At 33.9% G+C, this 15,560-nt stretch overlaps 1 protein-coding gene and 1 non-coding gene across 3 annotated transcripts; both read left to right on the top strand.

Annotated features, from left to right (window-relative positions):
* Positions 1,527–1,600, top strand: TRNAV-CAC. Its single transcript has one exon. It is a non-coding gene; the product is annotated as a tRNA-Val (tRNA).
* LOC105171236 lies at positions 3,391–9,337 on the top strand. 2 transcript variants are annotated; one of them, XM_020696969.1, is made up of 8 exons: positions 3,391–3,700; positions 3,806–3,850; positions 4,324–4,409; positions 4,773–4,919; positions 5,079–5,187; positions 6,583–6,706; positions 7,695–7,965; positions 8,863–9,337. In XM_020696969.1, exons 1-8 carry the CDS (start codon positions 3,619–3,621, stop codon positions 8,968–8,970), a joined length of 972 nt encoding a protein of 323 aa, XP_020552628.1. In that variant the 5' UTR covers positions 3,391–3,618; the 3' UTR covers positions 8,971–9,337. The 2 variants fall into 2 exon arrangements, with proteins under 2 accessions (XP_020552628.1, XP_011090574.1); XM_011092272.2 differs by lacking the exon at positions 3,391–3,700 and having other exon boundaries at positions 3,740–3,850.

The following is a 15,560-nucleotide window of genomic DNA, read 5'->3' as shown; positions in this document are numbered from 1 at the left end:
AAGCAGCATGATCCCTAAACAAACTGGATTTTATCAAGCTCTATCCTAACCAATTCTATCCATTTGTCATGGAGGTAAGGAGCCCCATTAGTTCCCTGGTTGTGTCTATAAATAAAGGTTTCACCCCCGCGCAGAAGGGCCTCCTCATACTACGGAAACTTGGCTAGCACTCTATTACACTTCTATCACTCTCCCATACACGATCTTCTATTTGTTCACTATTTCATCTCGTTTTCTTAACGCTTTTTGTTGTTTTGAATCATTATATTTCAAACTCAGTACTAATTTAAGCATTGAAGTGCTAACATTTTGTTTTGTAGGTTCTCTTTCTCAAGAGCTTTCACTCAATTAGTCCAAATCTAACATTAAAATCCAAGGGCTTTGGACCCCTGCTAAAATCGCACGTATAAAATTTAAAACACAATTTATTGTTTATGTAGGTCACATTTGGATGTTTTGTCGTGTTAATAAATTGTGACTTGCTCTAAAAATTGATTTTTGTTTTCAATTTTATAAATTAACGAGTATATATAAATATTTCATAATTACAATTATATCCATCATTTTGTGTGATATTAATAGTTAAGATTCTATCAGAGTAAGTTCAACAAAATCTCTGACAGTTTAAATTCCTTTTCAGACGAAATCCAAAAAGGTGCTTATACAAAATCACAATCAAGCCAACTTTTTAGGGGATATGAGTCGAAATAACAAGAAGAATTTGCAATAAAACATTTTGTAGATAGATGGTTTCATTTCATTAATAACCAAAAAGTGAATAATGATTCTTACTTCACAAATTAATTCAAGTGCCACATTAAAATTCAATTTATGCATACCGAAGTTCAGTAGTACTACAATAGTCGAAGGGTTTTCATAGAAATTTTAAGATCGCTTGAAGACTAATCTATAAAAAAGGAATTAACACTCAAATACTTAAGTCAATAACTGAACTACTAAAAAAAAATAAAATAGGAAGAAAAGGAGCGGTGAAAACAAAATTAGATCCGAAAATACGATGTGTGATTATAATGATTTAAGGGGATGAAAACACTTTTGCCTTATCTATATGAGAAAAATACAAGCAACCCCCTTGTGATATCGCAAATGAGCAAAATACCCCCTTATAAAAAAATATATAGCAATTTACCTCCCTATATTTTTTAAATATAATAATTTATCCCCCTATGATTTTTAAAAAGAAGCAGTTTACCTCCCTGTATAAGGAGGTAAATTGCTTCATTTTAAAAAGTACAAGGGACTAAATTACTATAATTTTTTCATAAGAGAGTAATGTGCTCGTTTTCATTATCACATGAGATAAATTGCTATTTACCCTTAACTATATTGCACACATATATAAACGCAGACTGTGTACCTATCTTTTATTTGAACAATCACTTTATCAACTCATTCATCCCACTTTTTCTGCATATAAATAATATAGGATGATGAAAATGAATTTCTAGCTGCCAACATATAGTTTTATGGATAGAATTAGTCTACGGAGACATAGAAGTACGCAAGTCTGGGTGGTGTAGTTGGTTATCACGCTAGTCTCACACACTAGAGGTCCCCGGTTCGAACCCGGGCTCAGACAAATTTCTTAAACTTTTCTCCTTTTCTCTCTTGACCACACAGGGCATGGTAAATGACAATATTCTCCTCGCTCGCATGCCAATTGCCAAGTAACAATATATAATGTTAGTAATTTTTTTATTTTTTAATGTCCATGGTTCAAGAAAGTTTAATATTTTTTTCTTTTATATTTTCCACCTATATATAGGGAAAAAAGATATTAGAATTTGCAAGTTTAAGGAGAAATACTTTATTTATTCTTCAAAGGTGAATATATTTTTGGATTAAACGCAATTTACTCCCTTGATATATAAAATGAGCAAATATCTCATTGTAAAGAAAGAATTAGCAAATTATCCCTCTTATTTAAAAAAAATAAAGCAAATTATCCCTATCAATGGTTTAGAAATGGGGTAATTTGCTTCGTCTTTCAAAATACAATGGATAATTTACTATTTTATTTTCATAGGGATTCTTTTTGTTTATTTCTCATATCACATGAGGTAAATTGCATTTTTCCCCATATTTTTTCAGCTCAAATTATTTGAATTGAATTTTGACTATGATTTTCAAAATTTGATACAAAATTTAAACACGCTGAAAACATTATGTAGTTACAAAATTTGATACAAAACATTATTGTTATTATTATTTCGAAAAAATATTGTCTTATAATACAGTTAATAACCTTTCTTCTACCGCTTAAAATACAATAAAATGTATCACAAAGCAAAAAACATTAAGTGATATAAGTTTTTACTTTTTTAAAAATAATAGTATGAAGATATCTATCCACACTATTACAGTATTTGAGAAAACTTTTACTTGAAGAGAAGTTATCTTTATAGGAAAAATCAAAATAAAAATTGTAGCGGAATCAAAAGTAATTACTATTTGTGAAAAAAATGAAACGAGATGAAAGTTATATTGGATTTTGTTCGTGAAAAATTACTTTTGAAATAAACTTAATTGATTACAAATCGTTTTTTCTCGGTATGTTTAAAAATTAAATACTATTTTTGCTTATATTTGCACTTGGTGTTTGTTAATAATAACTTTTTTTGCAAAAATATAATAAATTTTAATTTGACTAGTATATTTCATATTTTATTTTTTTTAAAATATTAATAAAGAAACTGAATGTTTAATCTAGTAATGTTCCTACTAAGTAATATAATTATTGATTGATACACAATAATTAGACTTGCATTATTGCCAAAAAAATAATTCTTTTATTAATTAATCATAACAACTTGATTTATATTTTTATAATATAAAAAATAATATAATTAGATAATAGGGTAAATTACAACTACCTCACTTGAGGTTTGACATAATTACAAATACTTCTCTCAAGCAACCGAAAGACTATAACATTGTCTTTAAATTGAATTATGTATAATGTGATTTCAGAAAGAAATATTTTTTTGTAGTAATTAATTTGTTAACAATTAATTTTCAAATAATTGATTTGATGAAATCATAATTGGTCAAAACTGCAAATCTTGCTTTATGAAATGCAAATTATTATGTTTAAATAATTAAAAATTAATTATATATTTTTTATTTCCAATAACCTGCAAAATTATAATTGGTCAAAAATAATTTAAATTTAGATTGAAATGCCATTTTAATTATAATTGATTTTAAAAATAATTTTAAAGTTCACTTCCTTTTTATTTATTTTTGGACAAATTCAACCTAAAATAAAAAGAAAAGGGCACGATAGTGGCAATTATGGGATTATAATAATTATTATGCATTCATCTTCTGGGCGTTTTTCTTTTATTAATTATTATTATTATTCATTCATCTTCTTGGCTTCATCTGAAACTAAACCTCAGACTTTCAATCAGGATTGAAAGTCTGAATTTTTCTGAAGCCCCTTTCCCCAAATACACTTTTTGGTGAATTTATGCCTAATGTTTATGAATTAGGAAAGCATAAGAATTGCAGACGAATTCTTGGAGGGGTTTCCGTTGTTCCTCTGTATGAAATCGAATCCGAATTGCTGAGTTTTGTCAGCAGAGTTTTGTGATAATGGCTGGGGAGCACTCGGAATCTTCGCCGCTGATGGCGCCGACGCCGATCTCGGACCCTTCTGAAATTGACCTCGAGGCGGGTCCTGATGAGCAAATTCAATGCCGAATTTGGCTGGCGAGCGAATCTTCGCCGCTGATGGCGCCGACGCCGATCTCGGACCCTTCTGAAATTGACCTCGAGGCGGGTCCTGATGAGCAAATTCAATGCCGAATTTGCCTCGAAACCGACGGTAAAATCCCTCAAGTTTACGCAAATTTTCAATTATTGTAGCCTTGCTTTTGCTGCTGAGGATAATTTTGGTGGAAAAGAGTCGTCTTGCTGTGAGTTATGGTTGAAAAACGTTGTGGGCTTTGTGCATTATGCTTAAAAGTGCTATGTATGTGTAGAATTGTTTGTTGAATTTGACTATTTCCTTGTACATGGATAGGAAAAGATCAGTTATACTGGGTGCTTCCTTTTCTGGGCTTTCTCTACGTTTTACATAATCACCTTTTGTTTATTATTATTAATTTATGCTATAGAATTGATCACATTCCCGATTTCACATTTGAAAAAGTTTTAGATTTTGGTCATTTGTGTGCAGCCGAGGTCAATATTACTGATTCAATTTTTAGAGCTACTGCCTGTATGGACATATAGATATTGTGGTTGATTTATGTAAAGCATAATGGATTCAGACTTTCAACTTTGGTTTTTGATCAGGTAGGGATTTTATTGCTCCTTGCAAGTGCAAAGGGACATCGAAGTACGTTCACAGAGAATGTCTGGATCATTGGCGTGCTGTAAAGGTAAATATATTTTCAGTTATTGAAAAAGTGAATCCTGTTTTGATCTTTCTTATATTTGGAGTTACTCACTGTGGTTTGCTTGACATTTGCTAATGATGGTGAGAGAAAATCTTGCTTCTATTCTTTTTTGCCCATTCGACTTGCTATTTTAGAAGTTTTCTGGGTGGAAAAATTTATTAGAATTGATTACTAGTTTTGTTTAAATCCCTCTGAAGCTTCATGGAGCCTCTCAGGTGTAAGGTTATGGGTGTCTATTGCTTATTTTCCGATGATTGATGATTCCTGTTAGTGAATAGGGAAATAATCTCTCCTGGAGTTTGTAGTATTTGGCCATAAACTTTCATATTCTTCCTCTTACTGCAGGAAGGTTTTGCCTTTGCCCATTGCACAACTTGCAAGGCTCCTTATTATATGAGAGTACATGCTGTTGCTGATAGGAAATGGCGAACATTGAAGTTCCGATTTTTTGTCACTAGGGATATTCTGTTTATCTTTTTCTCTGTCCAGCTGGTAGGCCTTTGAACGGTTGTTCAGTTTAATTTCTTTTTGTTCATCTGTTTTGTTGCTTTTAAGTTATAGTAACCAAAGACTTTGTTAGAAACTACGTAAGGGTGGTCAATTTTAAGATCTTGTATTTCTGATTTATGAAACACATACTCTTTGTTGCAGGTTATTGCTCTATTGTCGTATCTGGTGTATCTTATAGATGCTTACCAGAAATTTTGGCTTCGTCTGACCTGGGGTTTTGATAGCGAACTTAGTTTCTACTACATATGTGGTAAAACACTTTAAGCTTGCATTGGTCATGGTAGCATAGTCCTTTATATAAAATTTTGAGCTTGAGTTATGATCTGCAAGTTCCCTAATTTGCATGGCTGGACTACAATATAGTGAAGATAAGCTATCATGAAATAATCCAATTTATAAAAGATAGAGAATTCATATTTGTGAAAGGTGAACTGAAGGAAGAGCTCTGCAATTTACTTGGTGCTCCTTATATTTTCTTTGATGAAGTTTTATTTAGTGACCAGATATGGCTAGGAAATAGTTTGAAGTTTCACTCCTGTTAGGAGAATTCAGGTTGTAGTGTCATTTTCATATCTTTTATCTAACTTGTCCCAACATTTCACTCAAATATATGACATTAGATTGTAGACATAGTACAAGTTTGGGTAAAATCAAAGTAGTATGACTACGTTGATTGTTATGAGAAAAAATATTGTTAATATGAATTTTGGATGTCAATGGAGTTGGTTATTGAATACATAATCATGCAAGCGCAGAAAAAAAACATACGGCTTTTTTGAGTTTGTTTTGTCTTCTAGTCTTGCCAGTGTATTTTGTTTTCTTTTGGTAAATAAGAACATGTTCGGTTTACTGGTGAAGAAATGTTGACCATATAGGATTGAAAATGAAAATGTGTTTCTCAAGCAAAAGTTTACTAATTCAACTTTAAACAAAAAAACTTAGATTTTGTCCTTTGACCTTACATGAGTATATTTCTGAGAAGGAAACTGTGGAGAATGATATATTAAATGTTTATACTTGTTATAATTTCAACCAAAACTCAAACTTTTGGGAAAACAGTTTGTTAACATTTTATACTAAGTACAAGAATGATTTGTTTTGTCTGTTTACTGAGTGCTTCTTGTGACATCATTGGAGAACTAAATGGTCAAATTCATTACTTTGTTGTACATTTATTTAATTGTTTACTTTCAAGCCAGTGGTGCCACTTGACATCATCCTCAATCTTAGAAAGAAGCAGTTCATATTCTATCAATGTCAAAAGCTGGGATTTAAAAAGAAGTAAAATCTTTTGGCGAGAAAAGAAACCGTAAGTATCAATCATCTCTATCTAATCAACGTTGGCAGAGGCAAAAGTCAAAATAAGGAAATTACTAGTTAATGCAGAATTCCAGAATCATGAATAGGATTTTGTAACCTACTCATGTAAGTTATTCTTTCAAACCAGTAAATAAAAATTATCTGATACAATTGCATGTTTTTACGTTACATGAACTTAAGACTTAAATGAAGGGCTGTAAAATGTATTCTTGTTTGTACAATATGCTTTTTGCAGTACATTTATGCATGTTATTGCTACTTAGTAATTGATGTGTGAATGTTCATGTTAATATTCTAAAGCAAATCCGATTTTATTTTTGCACAGGGGCATTATTGTTTTTCTCTTTGCTGGGTTTATCCGGTTGCTTCATAACTTGTTATGACAGAAGAGTGCGCAACGATTTAGCTCAGCCGTGTCGAGAATTGTGTATTTGTTGTTGTCATCCTGGGTATATACTATATCTTATCACTTATGTTTTCCTTTGATATTGGAATGACAACAGTTCTCCTAGTCATCATAGTGATTTCCTCCTCTCAGGTGTTTACTGCCTTTTCCTAGCAGCTTTTGGGAAGTTCATTTAAATATTGGTATCTAGACTTATAGATAAAAAGATGTCTATGTGATGCAAAATATTTGGTATAAAGGGGAAGAGGTTCTATAAGGTTTTGTTTGGTTCAATCACAGGCAAGGGGAAGGGTGAATTGAAAGATTAATACATTAATAATTAAATTATTTGGTGTGATTAGATAGGATGCGAATTTTGTTTCGTATGAGAAAATATATTGGGAAGGAAGACTAATTTTTGTAATTTTACCAATTAACCATTTTCTCTTCATTTTGTACTAGAAAATAAATAAGTACTAGATACTAAATTATTAAAAAAATTTAAAAATCAAACCTGAATTCCTGAAAACTTATTACTAAAAGTGCACATCAGACAAGAACAAGAATTAAATATATCTTTTAGATGCCAATATCTTAAAGTAAAAAAAGTATACTTTCTATAGGTAAACTATAATATGGTAAATAAAATATAAAATGGGTACTGTTTTGTGTTTTAGCCTTATACTTCACTTATGGAAGCAAAATTGGGCATCAAATAGGTTTCTTATACGTTGGATTTTACTTTCCATCCGTTTATTCCCCTTAAGAAATATGAAGCTTTTCTTATACATCCTTTTTAGTTCCACTTTTCTTATACATTCACTTTTTATCCGAACCAAACAAGCAATAAAATCTTAGCTATTTCTCTTTTGTTATTGTTATGTCCAGTAAAGATTTTAAGTTTCTTGTATTTTTTGTGATAAGGATGTTTCAATGTTTAATTACTGGGCACTGGAGCTAGTATCGGCTTATTCTGAAGTTGTACTTTCTATTTCCATTCCTTGAATTCTTGGTTGTTTAAATGAGACTTCTGTCTTTTGTCATTCTTACAGTATATGTGCCGATTGCCATTTGCCTGGCACTCTTTGTATGTGGACCGATTGTACCACATGCTTTGAAGGTTGTGCTAGTGCGGCTGGCGAATGTGGTTGCTTGGGAGGTGCTGGTGAAGCTGGATTGCCATTACTGTTTATATTGGCTATAATAGTACTTGGTTTGTTTACTGTCATTGGTATATTCTATAGTGTGTTGGTCACCACAATGGTTGGACAACGGATTTGGCAGCGACACTACCACATACTTGCAAAAAGAATGCTAACAAAAGTGAGATGTTTCTTTTTTATTTCTTTGCCTTGCAGCGTTTAATATGTCTACCTGGAGCAATCTGCTATATTTCCAACGTAATCTTGTCTCCACTTCTCAATCATCTCTTAACCAATTTTGGGGAAAGAAAGCACTTGCAAACTCCTTGTGCATGTTAATACCTGTTTTCGCTACTTTCGAAGTACTAAAAGTAGTTTCTTTAGATATCTTCCACACTTCAGCACCTTATACCTTCTGTGCAGTGAAAGTGTCTTCAAAGTGATAGCAAGAGGGTTGGCATGCATGCCTTGTAATTTTTATCGTGTGTTGTTGCGGGGCAATATAAAGCTTCGCTTGCAATCTGAAGGAAGTAAATCTTAGCACAACTATGGATCTGCCAGTTAACATAAACTGGGATTTTAAAGCCTTGGATTTGATAGTTTTGTCTTTCTACCTATGTGGGCTCATTATCTTAACGGGATTCTATCACCCTTTTGAAGTTTCCAAGGCCTCACTCCTAAATTTATGACATTTTATCACGCCAACGTATGAACATGTGGTCATGGTTAGAAATTTGACAGGGATGCTCACATTTTATGTCTAGAAACACATGTTGTAATTTTTCTGTATTTAGCACAGTTCTCGCCTCATTTTAATGTGGAAATGTATAGGGAAGTTTTTCTATTCTCCGGAAGAGGGATATGGTCAGTAATCATGCCAACTCCCAGTAAAGCTCTCCTTTTAGATCTACTTTCCAATTTGTTAAAACACTACTCTTAAATGCAGACCTAGTACTTGTAGCTTTCCTTGGCATGCTATCTGTCAACAATGATAGAAAAAGATCCTCTATAACTGGATTTCCCCTTGTCCGTTTGCATGTTTGCCTCATCACCACAATTTCTTCATATTTTTCTGTAGGAATATGTCGTTGAGGATGTCGATGCTGAGATGGCCGGAGCCGATTGGTCACCCGCACCTCTGCCCCCTGAGCATGTTCAGCAGCTGAAAGCGCTTGGGCTTCTATGAGACGGGCAACTAGTTCAACAAGATGTCCGTACATAGAGATGGAGTGACGCGTTTAGGTTGGTATCTCCTTAAACGTCTGCTACTAATTATGAGGAATCAACAAAGAGAAATCACACTTGCTGTTGTTTGTTTATGTTCATAATCTTAGCATAGGGGACGTAATTGTATAACTGATGTGATCACCGTTTTTTACAATGTGAAAGGAAAGAATCGATGAATATTACCGAAAACAGTGAGAAGGTTCGTATGTAATTTCTTGTTTGTCCCTCTTTGTCATTTTTAAGGCTTCATTGTAAGATTCGAACACCAGAGGTGGTTGTTTATTGCAGAAATCATTCTCTTGGCTGATAATTCATGGTTATGTTCATGAAGCATGCGTTCTAGGTAGCACAAGCACCGTAACTAGGAAAATTTTACTGTTACTGGTATTCTTACATCAAGTGATGAAGATGATGTCCGTCAGCACTAATGCCTGTATATCCATGCATGGATTTCTACAAGAAATGAAAGGGTTTGATGTCTTATTACCTATGTTATGAGCAGAGAATTCTGACGTCTGTGTGCTGCATTTCATGAGTGATGTTCTGTGAGAATTATTTTCCCACTTGCATACTAACTGAGTTGGTTAATGTGTCATAGGATAGTATTTAAACAATGTACATTTATAAATTAATAACTTCTCTCAAATAATAATTTTTCTTAGTCAGACTTGGGCCTAATGTTTAAACTAATAATTTTGATAAATTAACAAGATAATGATTTCTTGTAAGACCTTTATATAAATTTCTGGTCCCTTTAATATTATAAATTAATAATTCTATAAAATTATAAATATAACTAGGACAACTTAGTAAAATATGATTCTATTGTTATTTTCTTTTTCTTAAAATTTAATTCTTGCTGCATTTTATCTCTAACTTTTTTTTACTGCTTTCAAAAGCTCTGGTGGTACGTTCTCATACTGTAAGAAAAAAATGTTTGAAAGTTGTAGCAGAATTAATTGTGGGTAGTGTTTGTTAAAAAAAATGAAAAGCAGATAAAAGCTAAATAAATAGTGTTTGGAGAAAAATCACTTCTAAAATAAATTTAATTGATAAAAGACTATTTGTCCCTGTGTTAAAAAATACTATCTTTTGCTTATTATTTCACTTGTTATTTGTCACTATTAACTATGTTTCCACAAAAAATCATAAATTCTATTTTGATTAGTATTTCATATTTATATTTTTAAAAATATATTCAATTTAATAATGATCCCACCCAGTAATATAATTATTGATTCATCATACAAAAATAATTAAACTTGCATGATTACAAAAAATAATTAATTTATTAATTAATCAAATAATAATATGTGAAAGAAATAATATAATTAGATGATATAACAACAAATATAAGAAACTTAGTATATTAAATATGTGAAAGTGTAAATTTAGTTATTGTTAAAATTTAAATTTTTTGAGAACTCCGATATCAAGTTTAAATATACAATTCTAAAAATAAATTAAAAATAGTAAAATTGAATTAAGATTATTATAATAAGGGTAAAGTAGTAAAAATAAAGTTGAATATATTCATAAAAAAGTCGAAGAAGCTAAAAGAACCCCCCAATGTGCTTCTAACTTTTAGCGTAAAAGCGCTTTTATTAGCCGTTTCAGAAGTAGAAAACTGGTATCACAAACACTTAAAAGTATTTTTGTGGAGCCAGAAGTTGAAAAATATTTTTTTAAAACGAGGCCAAACACTCCCTGTATCATAGAATGAAAAGCTGATATTATCATACATAGTATATAATGTAGGAATACAGACATGGCAAATGCAGAAACATTGTGATGCAAATATTGAATGTTCTTAGGGTAAGTTAAATTGATACTCTTTGTCGTTAAGTCTAATTATATAAATATTATCCGTATTTTATAAAAATTATAAATATATTATTTGAAGTTATAATCATATTATATTATTTAAAATAAAAATCGACCAATGTTTTTCTCTCTCCTATATGTCATATGAGGTGGACAAATTAGTTTTGCTCTAATTTGCCACATACACTTATTTTTATAAATATAAATAGTTAATTACATTAACTTTTCATTAATTATTGTTTTTATCATTAATTTCTTACTTTTTTTAGCCCATCCATTTATATTAAATTCTTAATTATTTTTCATTATAAGTTACTTTTCATTTCTAAATATTAACTTTTCATTAATTTTTGTTTTTATCATTAATTTCTTACTTTTTTTAGCCCATCCATTTATATTAAATTCTTAATTATTTTTCATTATAAGTTACTTTTCATTTCTAAATATTTATAATTTCTTTCAAATTTTACATCAATTAGTTTTTACAATTTAAGTAATTTTAAATAAAAACCTTTCATAACTTTTAGAATTAGGTGTCCTGGTAACAATTAATAGATATCTTATAATATTATTATTTATTTTCTTGAGAAGTTCTTTTTTAATCAAACATATAATTATTTTCTTTCAATCCTTTGAGTTATTTTTTTTATTATATTTATAACTATTTCGTCATTTTTTATTTTTTCTTTTATATGCATACGCACTTATTATTGATTTTGTTTAAAAGCTTCTATAGCAAAATTATAGTGTTTAATATCAATGATAAGTAAAATATTATTTTTAAATTAATGAATTTACAAATTCTTTAAATAATAAAATTTATATTTGATGTACATAAAAATAGATTGACCCAAAGAGGCCAAACAATCCAAAAAGAAGAAAGAAACAAGAGGGTCGTAACATCTTAGGAGACCCACCTCATGAGGATGGTTTGCTGAAAAATTACTAGGCTCAGACCAATAGGGAAGCCCAGTACACCAGGCTCAGGCTAAGAGGGAAGCCTAGTTCGGCCTAAGAAAGAGGCCTAGTACAAGGCCTTCCGAATCTCAATTTTTGCCTTTCTTTTTAAAAAATGCAGCTCACAAATACAGTCTCTACAAAGAGGGACTCATTCGCTATAAATACAGACAACAGCCCCCCAACAGACAGACCTTCAAGAAGTTGAAAATTGTCTTGCTATTTCGCTGCAACTCTCAACTTGTGCTTTTGCTATATTTTACTCACGAAATCCTTATTTTTATTTGAATTTCTCATTTCAGCCCCCTCAACAGGGACGCCTTCTTCAGTCCTCCAATAGGAACGCCTTCAATCCTCCAACAGGAACATCTTCAATCCTTCTACGAGGACTCCCTCCAAATTTTGGGAAACCACTCTCTATTCTTGCTTTAGCATTCGAATTACACTATTAGCACGATTTCTCTCATTAAATTGCTTACTCAATCACAATTTCTCATTATATTTTATTTCTTAAGATTATTTTTTTCCTAAATTCGATACTAACTTGGGCGTCGGAGTGCTAACGCCTTTTGCAGGTCCCGCTTTCAGAATTGGCATTTGCTTCGGCCCAAGCTTTGAGCATAGTCCATACCAATTGAACCTATGCGTTTTTTGAACGCATCATTCGTGCCATCTGTGGGAAACTTGAGTTAAAGACCTGTGTTACTATGAAAACTCCCAGCAATCCCGCAAGCAAACAAAAAGCTATAGAGGCACCTAACAACAATCAGACTTTGCAAGTTGTTGTAAGAACCCCCTTAGCACCCGCCTGTAGGGTATTCCTTATAAGTGGGACAGCCCCCGCCAATGGAGCGATGGTCCTAGGACCCTCCATATTGCTGACTCGCTAACTGATCCTCCACACTACAGTCCCTCTTCAAACACCTCCTAGAGGGGCTTCCCCCACCCCAGAACTCCTATGGACCATACAACAGATGGTCACGACTGCCATATAGGAGCAAATGGAGACACTAATCCTAACCAACGTAGTAACCCCATTTGACGTGGATGTCCCTAAGGAAGGAAGTCAAAGGGTATCCCTTACCTTTGCACTGCGCTTACCCCTGCACTGCCGCAAGAGACCAAGGAACCCCCTAGCAAATCTAGCGTCCTTGTCTGGAATACCTGCAAAACAGCCTCCAAGACGTCTAGTACCAAATCGCGGGAACACCCTCGAAGAAACAATAGGATATCCCCTCCAATGAAGAGATCATGGCAGACAAACTCCCCCTCAATTGGAAGGAGCCCAACCTGTCGGAGTACGATGGAACCACAGATCCGTAGGAGCACCTCTCCTACTTCGAAAATGTTTTTGTTCTCTACCATTACACCCCTGGGGTCAAATATCGTGTGTTCGTAACCACCTTCACACGGTCGGCCCAATAGTGGTTCAATCAATTGCCCCAGGGATCTATTCGATCATTGGGAGAATTTTACTCTCTATTCCTCCATCAATTTGGCAGTAGTAAACAATATCAAAAGACAATGATGAGCATTTTCTCTTTACAACAAAGAAAAGGGGAATCACTGAGTGAGTATCTTCAACGCTTTAATTTAGCGGCCCTAGAGGTCTCTACTGCAAAATCTAATACACTAATTTGTGCTTTTATGAAAGGATTACAAGATCGGAATTTCTTCAACTCTTCAACTAAGAAGCCCCCTCGCAATTTGAAGAGGCTAGGGAATACAAGAATGTTGTCCTCTGTGAAAAATACAAAGAACAAGAGGACGAGTACCTACTCCACCCGGGGCCCTTCTAAGAATAAAGCATCCCCCTAAAAAAAAAAAATCCTTCACCAAGGGGGCATCCCCCTCAGAAACTAAGCCCTACTCCCAAACAGGTATCTTTCACGGAATAAGCTTTGCCCCTAAGCAAGCATCCCTATCAGCAAATAACTCTTTACCAGCTTCCCTAAAGGAGTATATTTTATTTTGATGATTTTGGAGATTTATTTTACCTTTCAATGTGTTAACATATGATTGCTTGTAAGGATTTCACGAGGAAGGCATCCCTGTCATAAAAAACCCTATCTTCCACACAGGTGTCCTCCTTCGGGCAGGCACTTAGGTCCTTCTTTGGGGGACTTGTGAGCTCTGTCCCATGCAGGCACCTGAGCCCTCCTCCGCGAAGGCATCTAAGTCCTGCTTCTGGCGGACACCTTATTCTTCCTCCAGTGAGGTTCCTAAGTTTTGCTCCAAGAAGAGGCCCCTCTCAAATAAGCCCTCTTCCGAGGAGGCACAAGAACTTTGCTCCATGTAAGATATATTCGTAATATATACATGTCTTTATTACTTAACATTCTCTTGTAGAAAAATAAAGCCCTACATTGAAGTAGGCACGAAAGGCACTCGTTAAGCCCTCCTCCATAAAGGCACCCTCCTAAAAAATCCTGCTCCATACAGGCATGAAGTAAGTTCTTATTCTAAACATGCTTATGCTACTAACATTCTTTGTAGAAATTCAAAAAAAAAGAAAAAGGAGAAAAGAAAAGTTCATTCTTTGGACCCCATCTTTGAAGATTTCTACTCTAATAAGTATCGAAAGCTCCACTTATTAGAGTAGGGCTATTGATGTGCATAAAAATAGGTTGGCCCAAACAGGCCCAAACGATCCAAAAAGAAGAAAGAGAGGAGAGGCCCATAACATCCTAGGAGACCCGCATCATGAGGATGGCCCACTGAAAAAATACTAGGCTCAGCCCAAGAGGGAAGCCTAGTACACCAGGATCAGCCCCAAGAGAAAAGCCCAGTTCGACCCAAGAAGGAGGCCTGGCACAAGGCCTACCGGACCTCAAACCCACCTTTTAAACCCAACCCAGGAAAAGGAAAGCGTCTCCAAGAAGATGGACTCCTTGACCCTGTTGCGTCCTTGACAGGAAGAAGACTACACAATCTGGGCGTCCATCAACCAGCAAATTCAGGCACACGATCGAGGGTTCAGCGGAAGAAAGAAAACATGTCGTATCAAGATAAAAGAGGAAATTAGCTTGAATATAAACGACGTCGTCAAAGGTAAGAAGGAACAGCTCATCCAACGGCTCCAATTGATGTTATCCAACAGTCTTCATCCAATGCTCTGTTTCCTCAACAAATAGCACTCACACCAGACCTGCAGAACGCATCTCTCAGCTCCACCACCTCCATTTTTAACTTTTTTCTGTTTAGAGTTTTGTTACAACGTTTGGGTATTCGTGACCCTATAAGAACTCATGTAAATCCCAGTTTTGGGGAACTTTTATGCAATTATTCCCATTTTCCTAGCTCTAGTCTACGCAACCTTCTCTATCTTCTTCTTCTCTCTCTTTGCTCCCACGAATATCATAACATCCGATATCTAGAGCGGGCTTTCGTCGGCCTGGCTATACCTTTTTTTTTCCATGGTGGATGGAACACGCATGAATGAACTTATGGATATGCAAAAGAAATAGGAACTATGGCTGATGGAAGAAAAATCCAAACGGCAAGTACATGAACAACACGTTCTCCCACCCCACGATCTGATTCGGAGTTATGAGGCTCCCATGGTTGTTTTCCCTCCATTTCCAACATTGAGTTCCCAAAATTTAACGGCGATGAGCCGCGAGGTTGGATTAGAAAGTGTTAGTGTTATTTTCAGACCGTTTACACCATTCCAGAGGATCAGCGGGTATCTTTAGCCTCTATCCATCTCTATGGCCGAGCTGAATTGTGGTTCCAAGGATTAGTGGAAAAGGGGTTGCCTACTTGGCA

Source organism: Sesamum indicum, linkage group LG9 (genome assembly GCF_000512975.1).
Source record: "Sesamum indicum cultivar Zhongzhi No. 13 linkage group LG9, S_indicum_v1.0, whole genome shotgun sequence".
In the NCBI taxonomy this organism is placed as follows: Eukaryota; Viridiplantae; Streptophyta; class Magnoliopsida; order Lamiales; family Pedaliaceae; genus Sesamum; species Sesamum indicum.
This window is presented reverse-complemented; position numbering and strand designations above follow the sequence as displayed.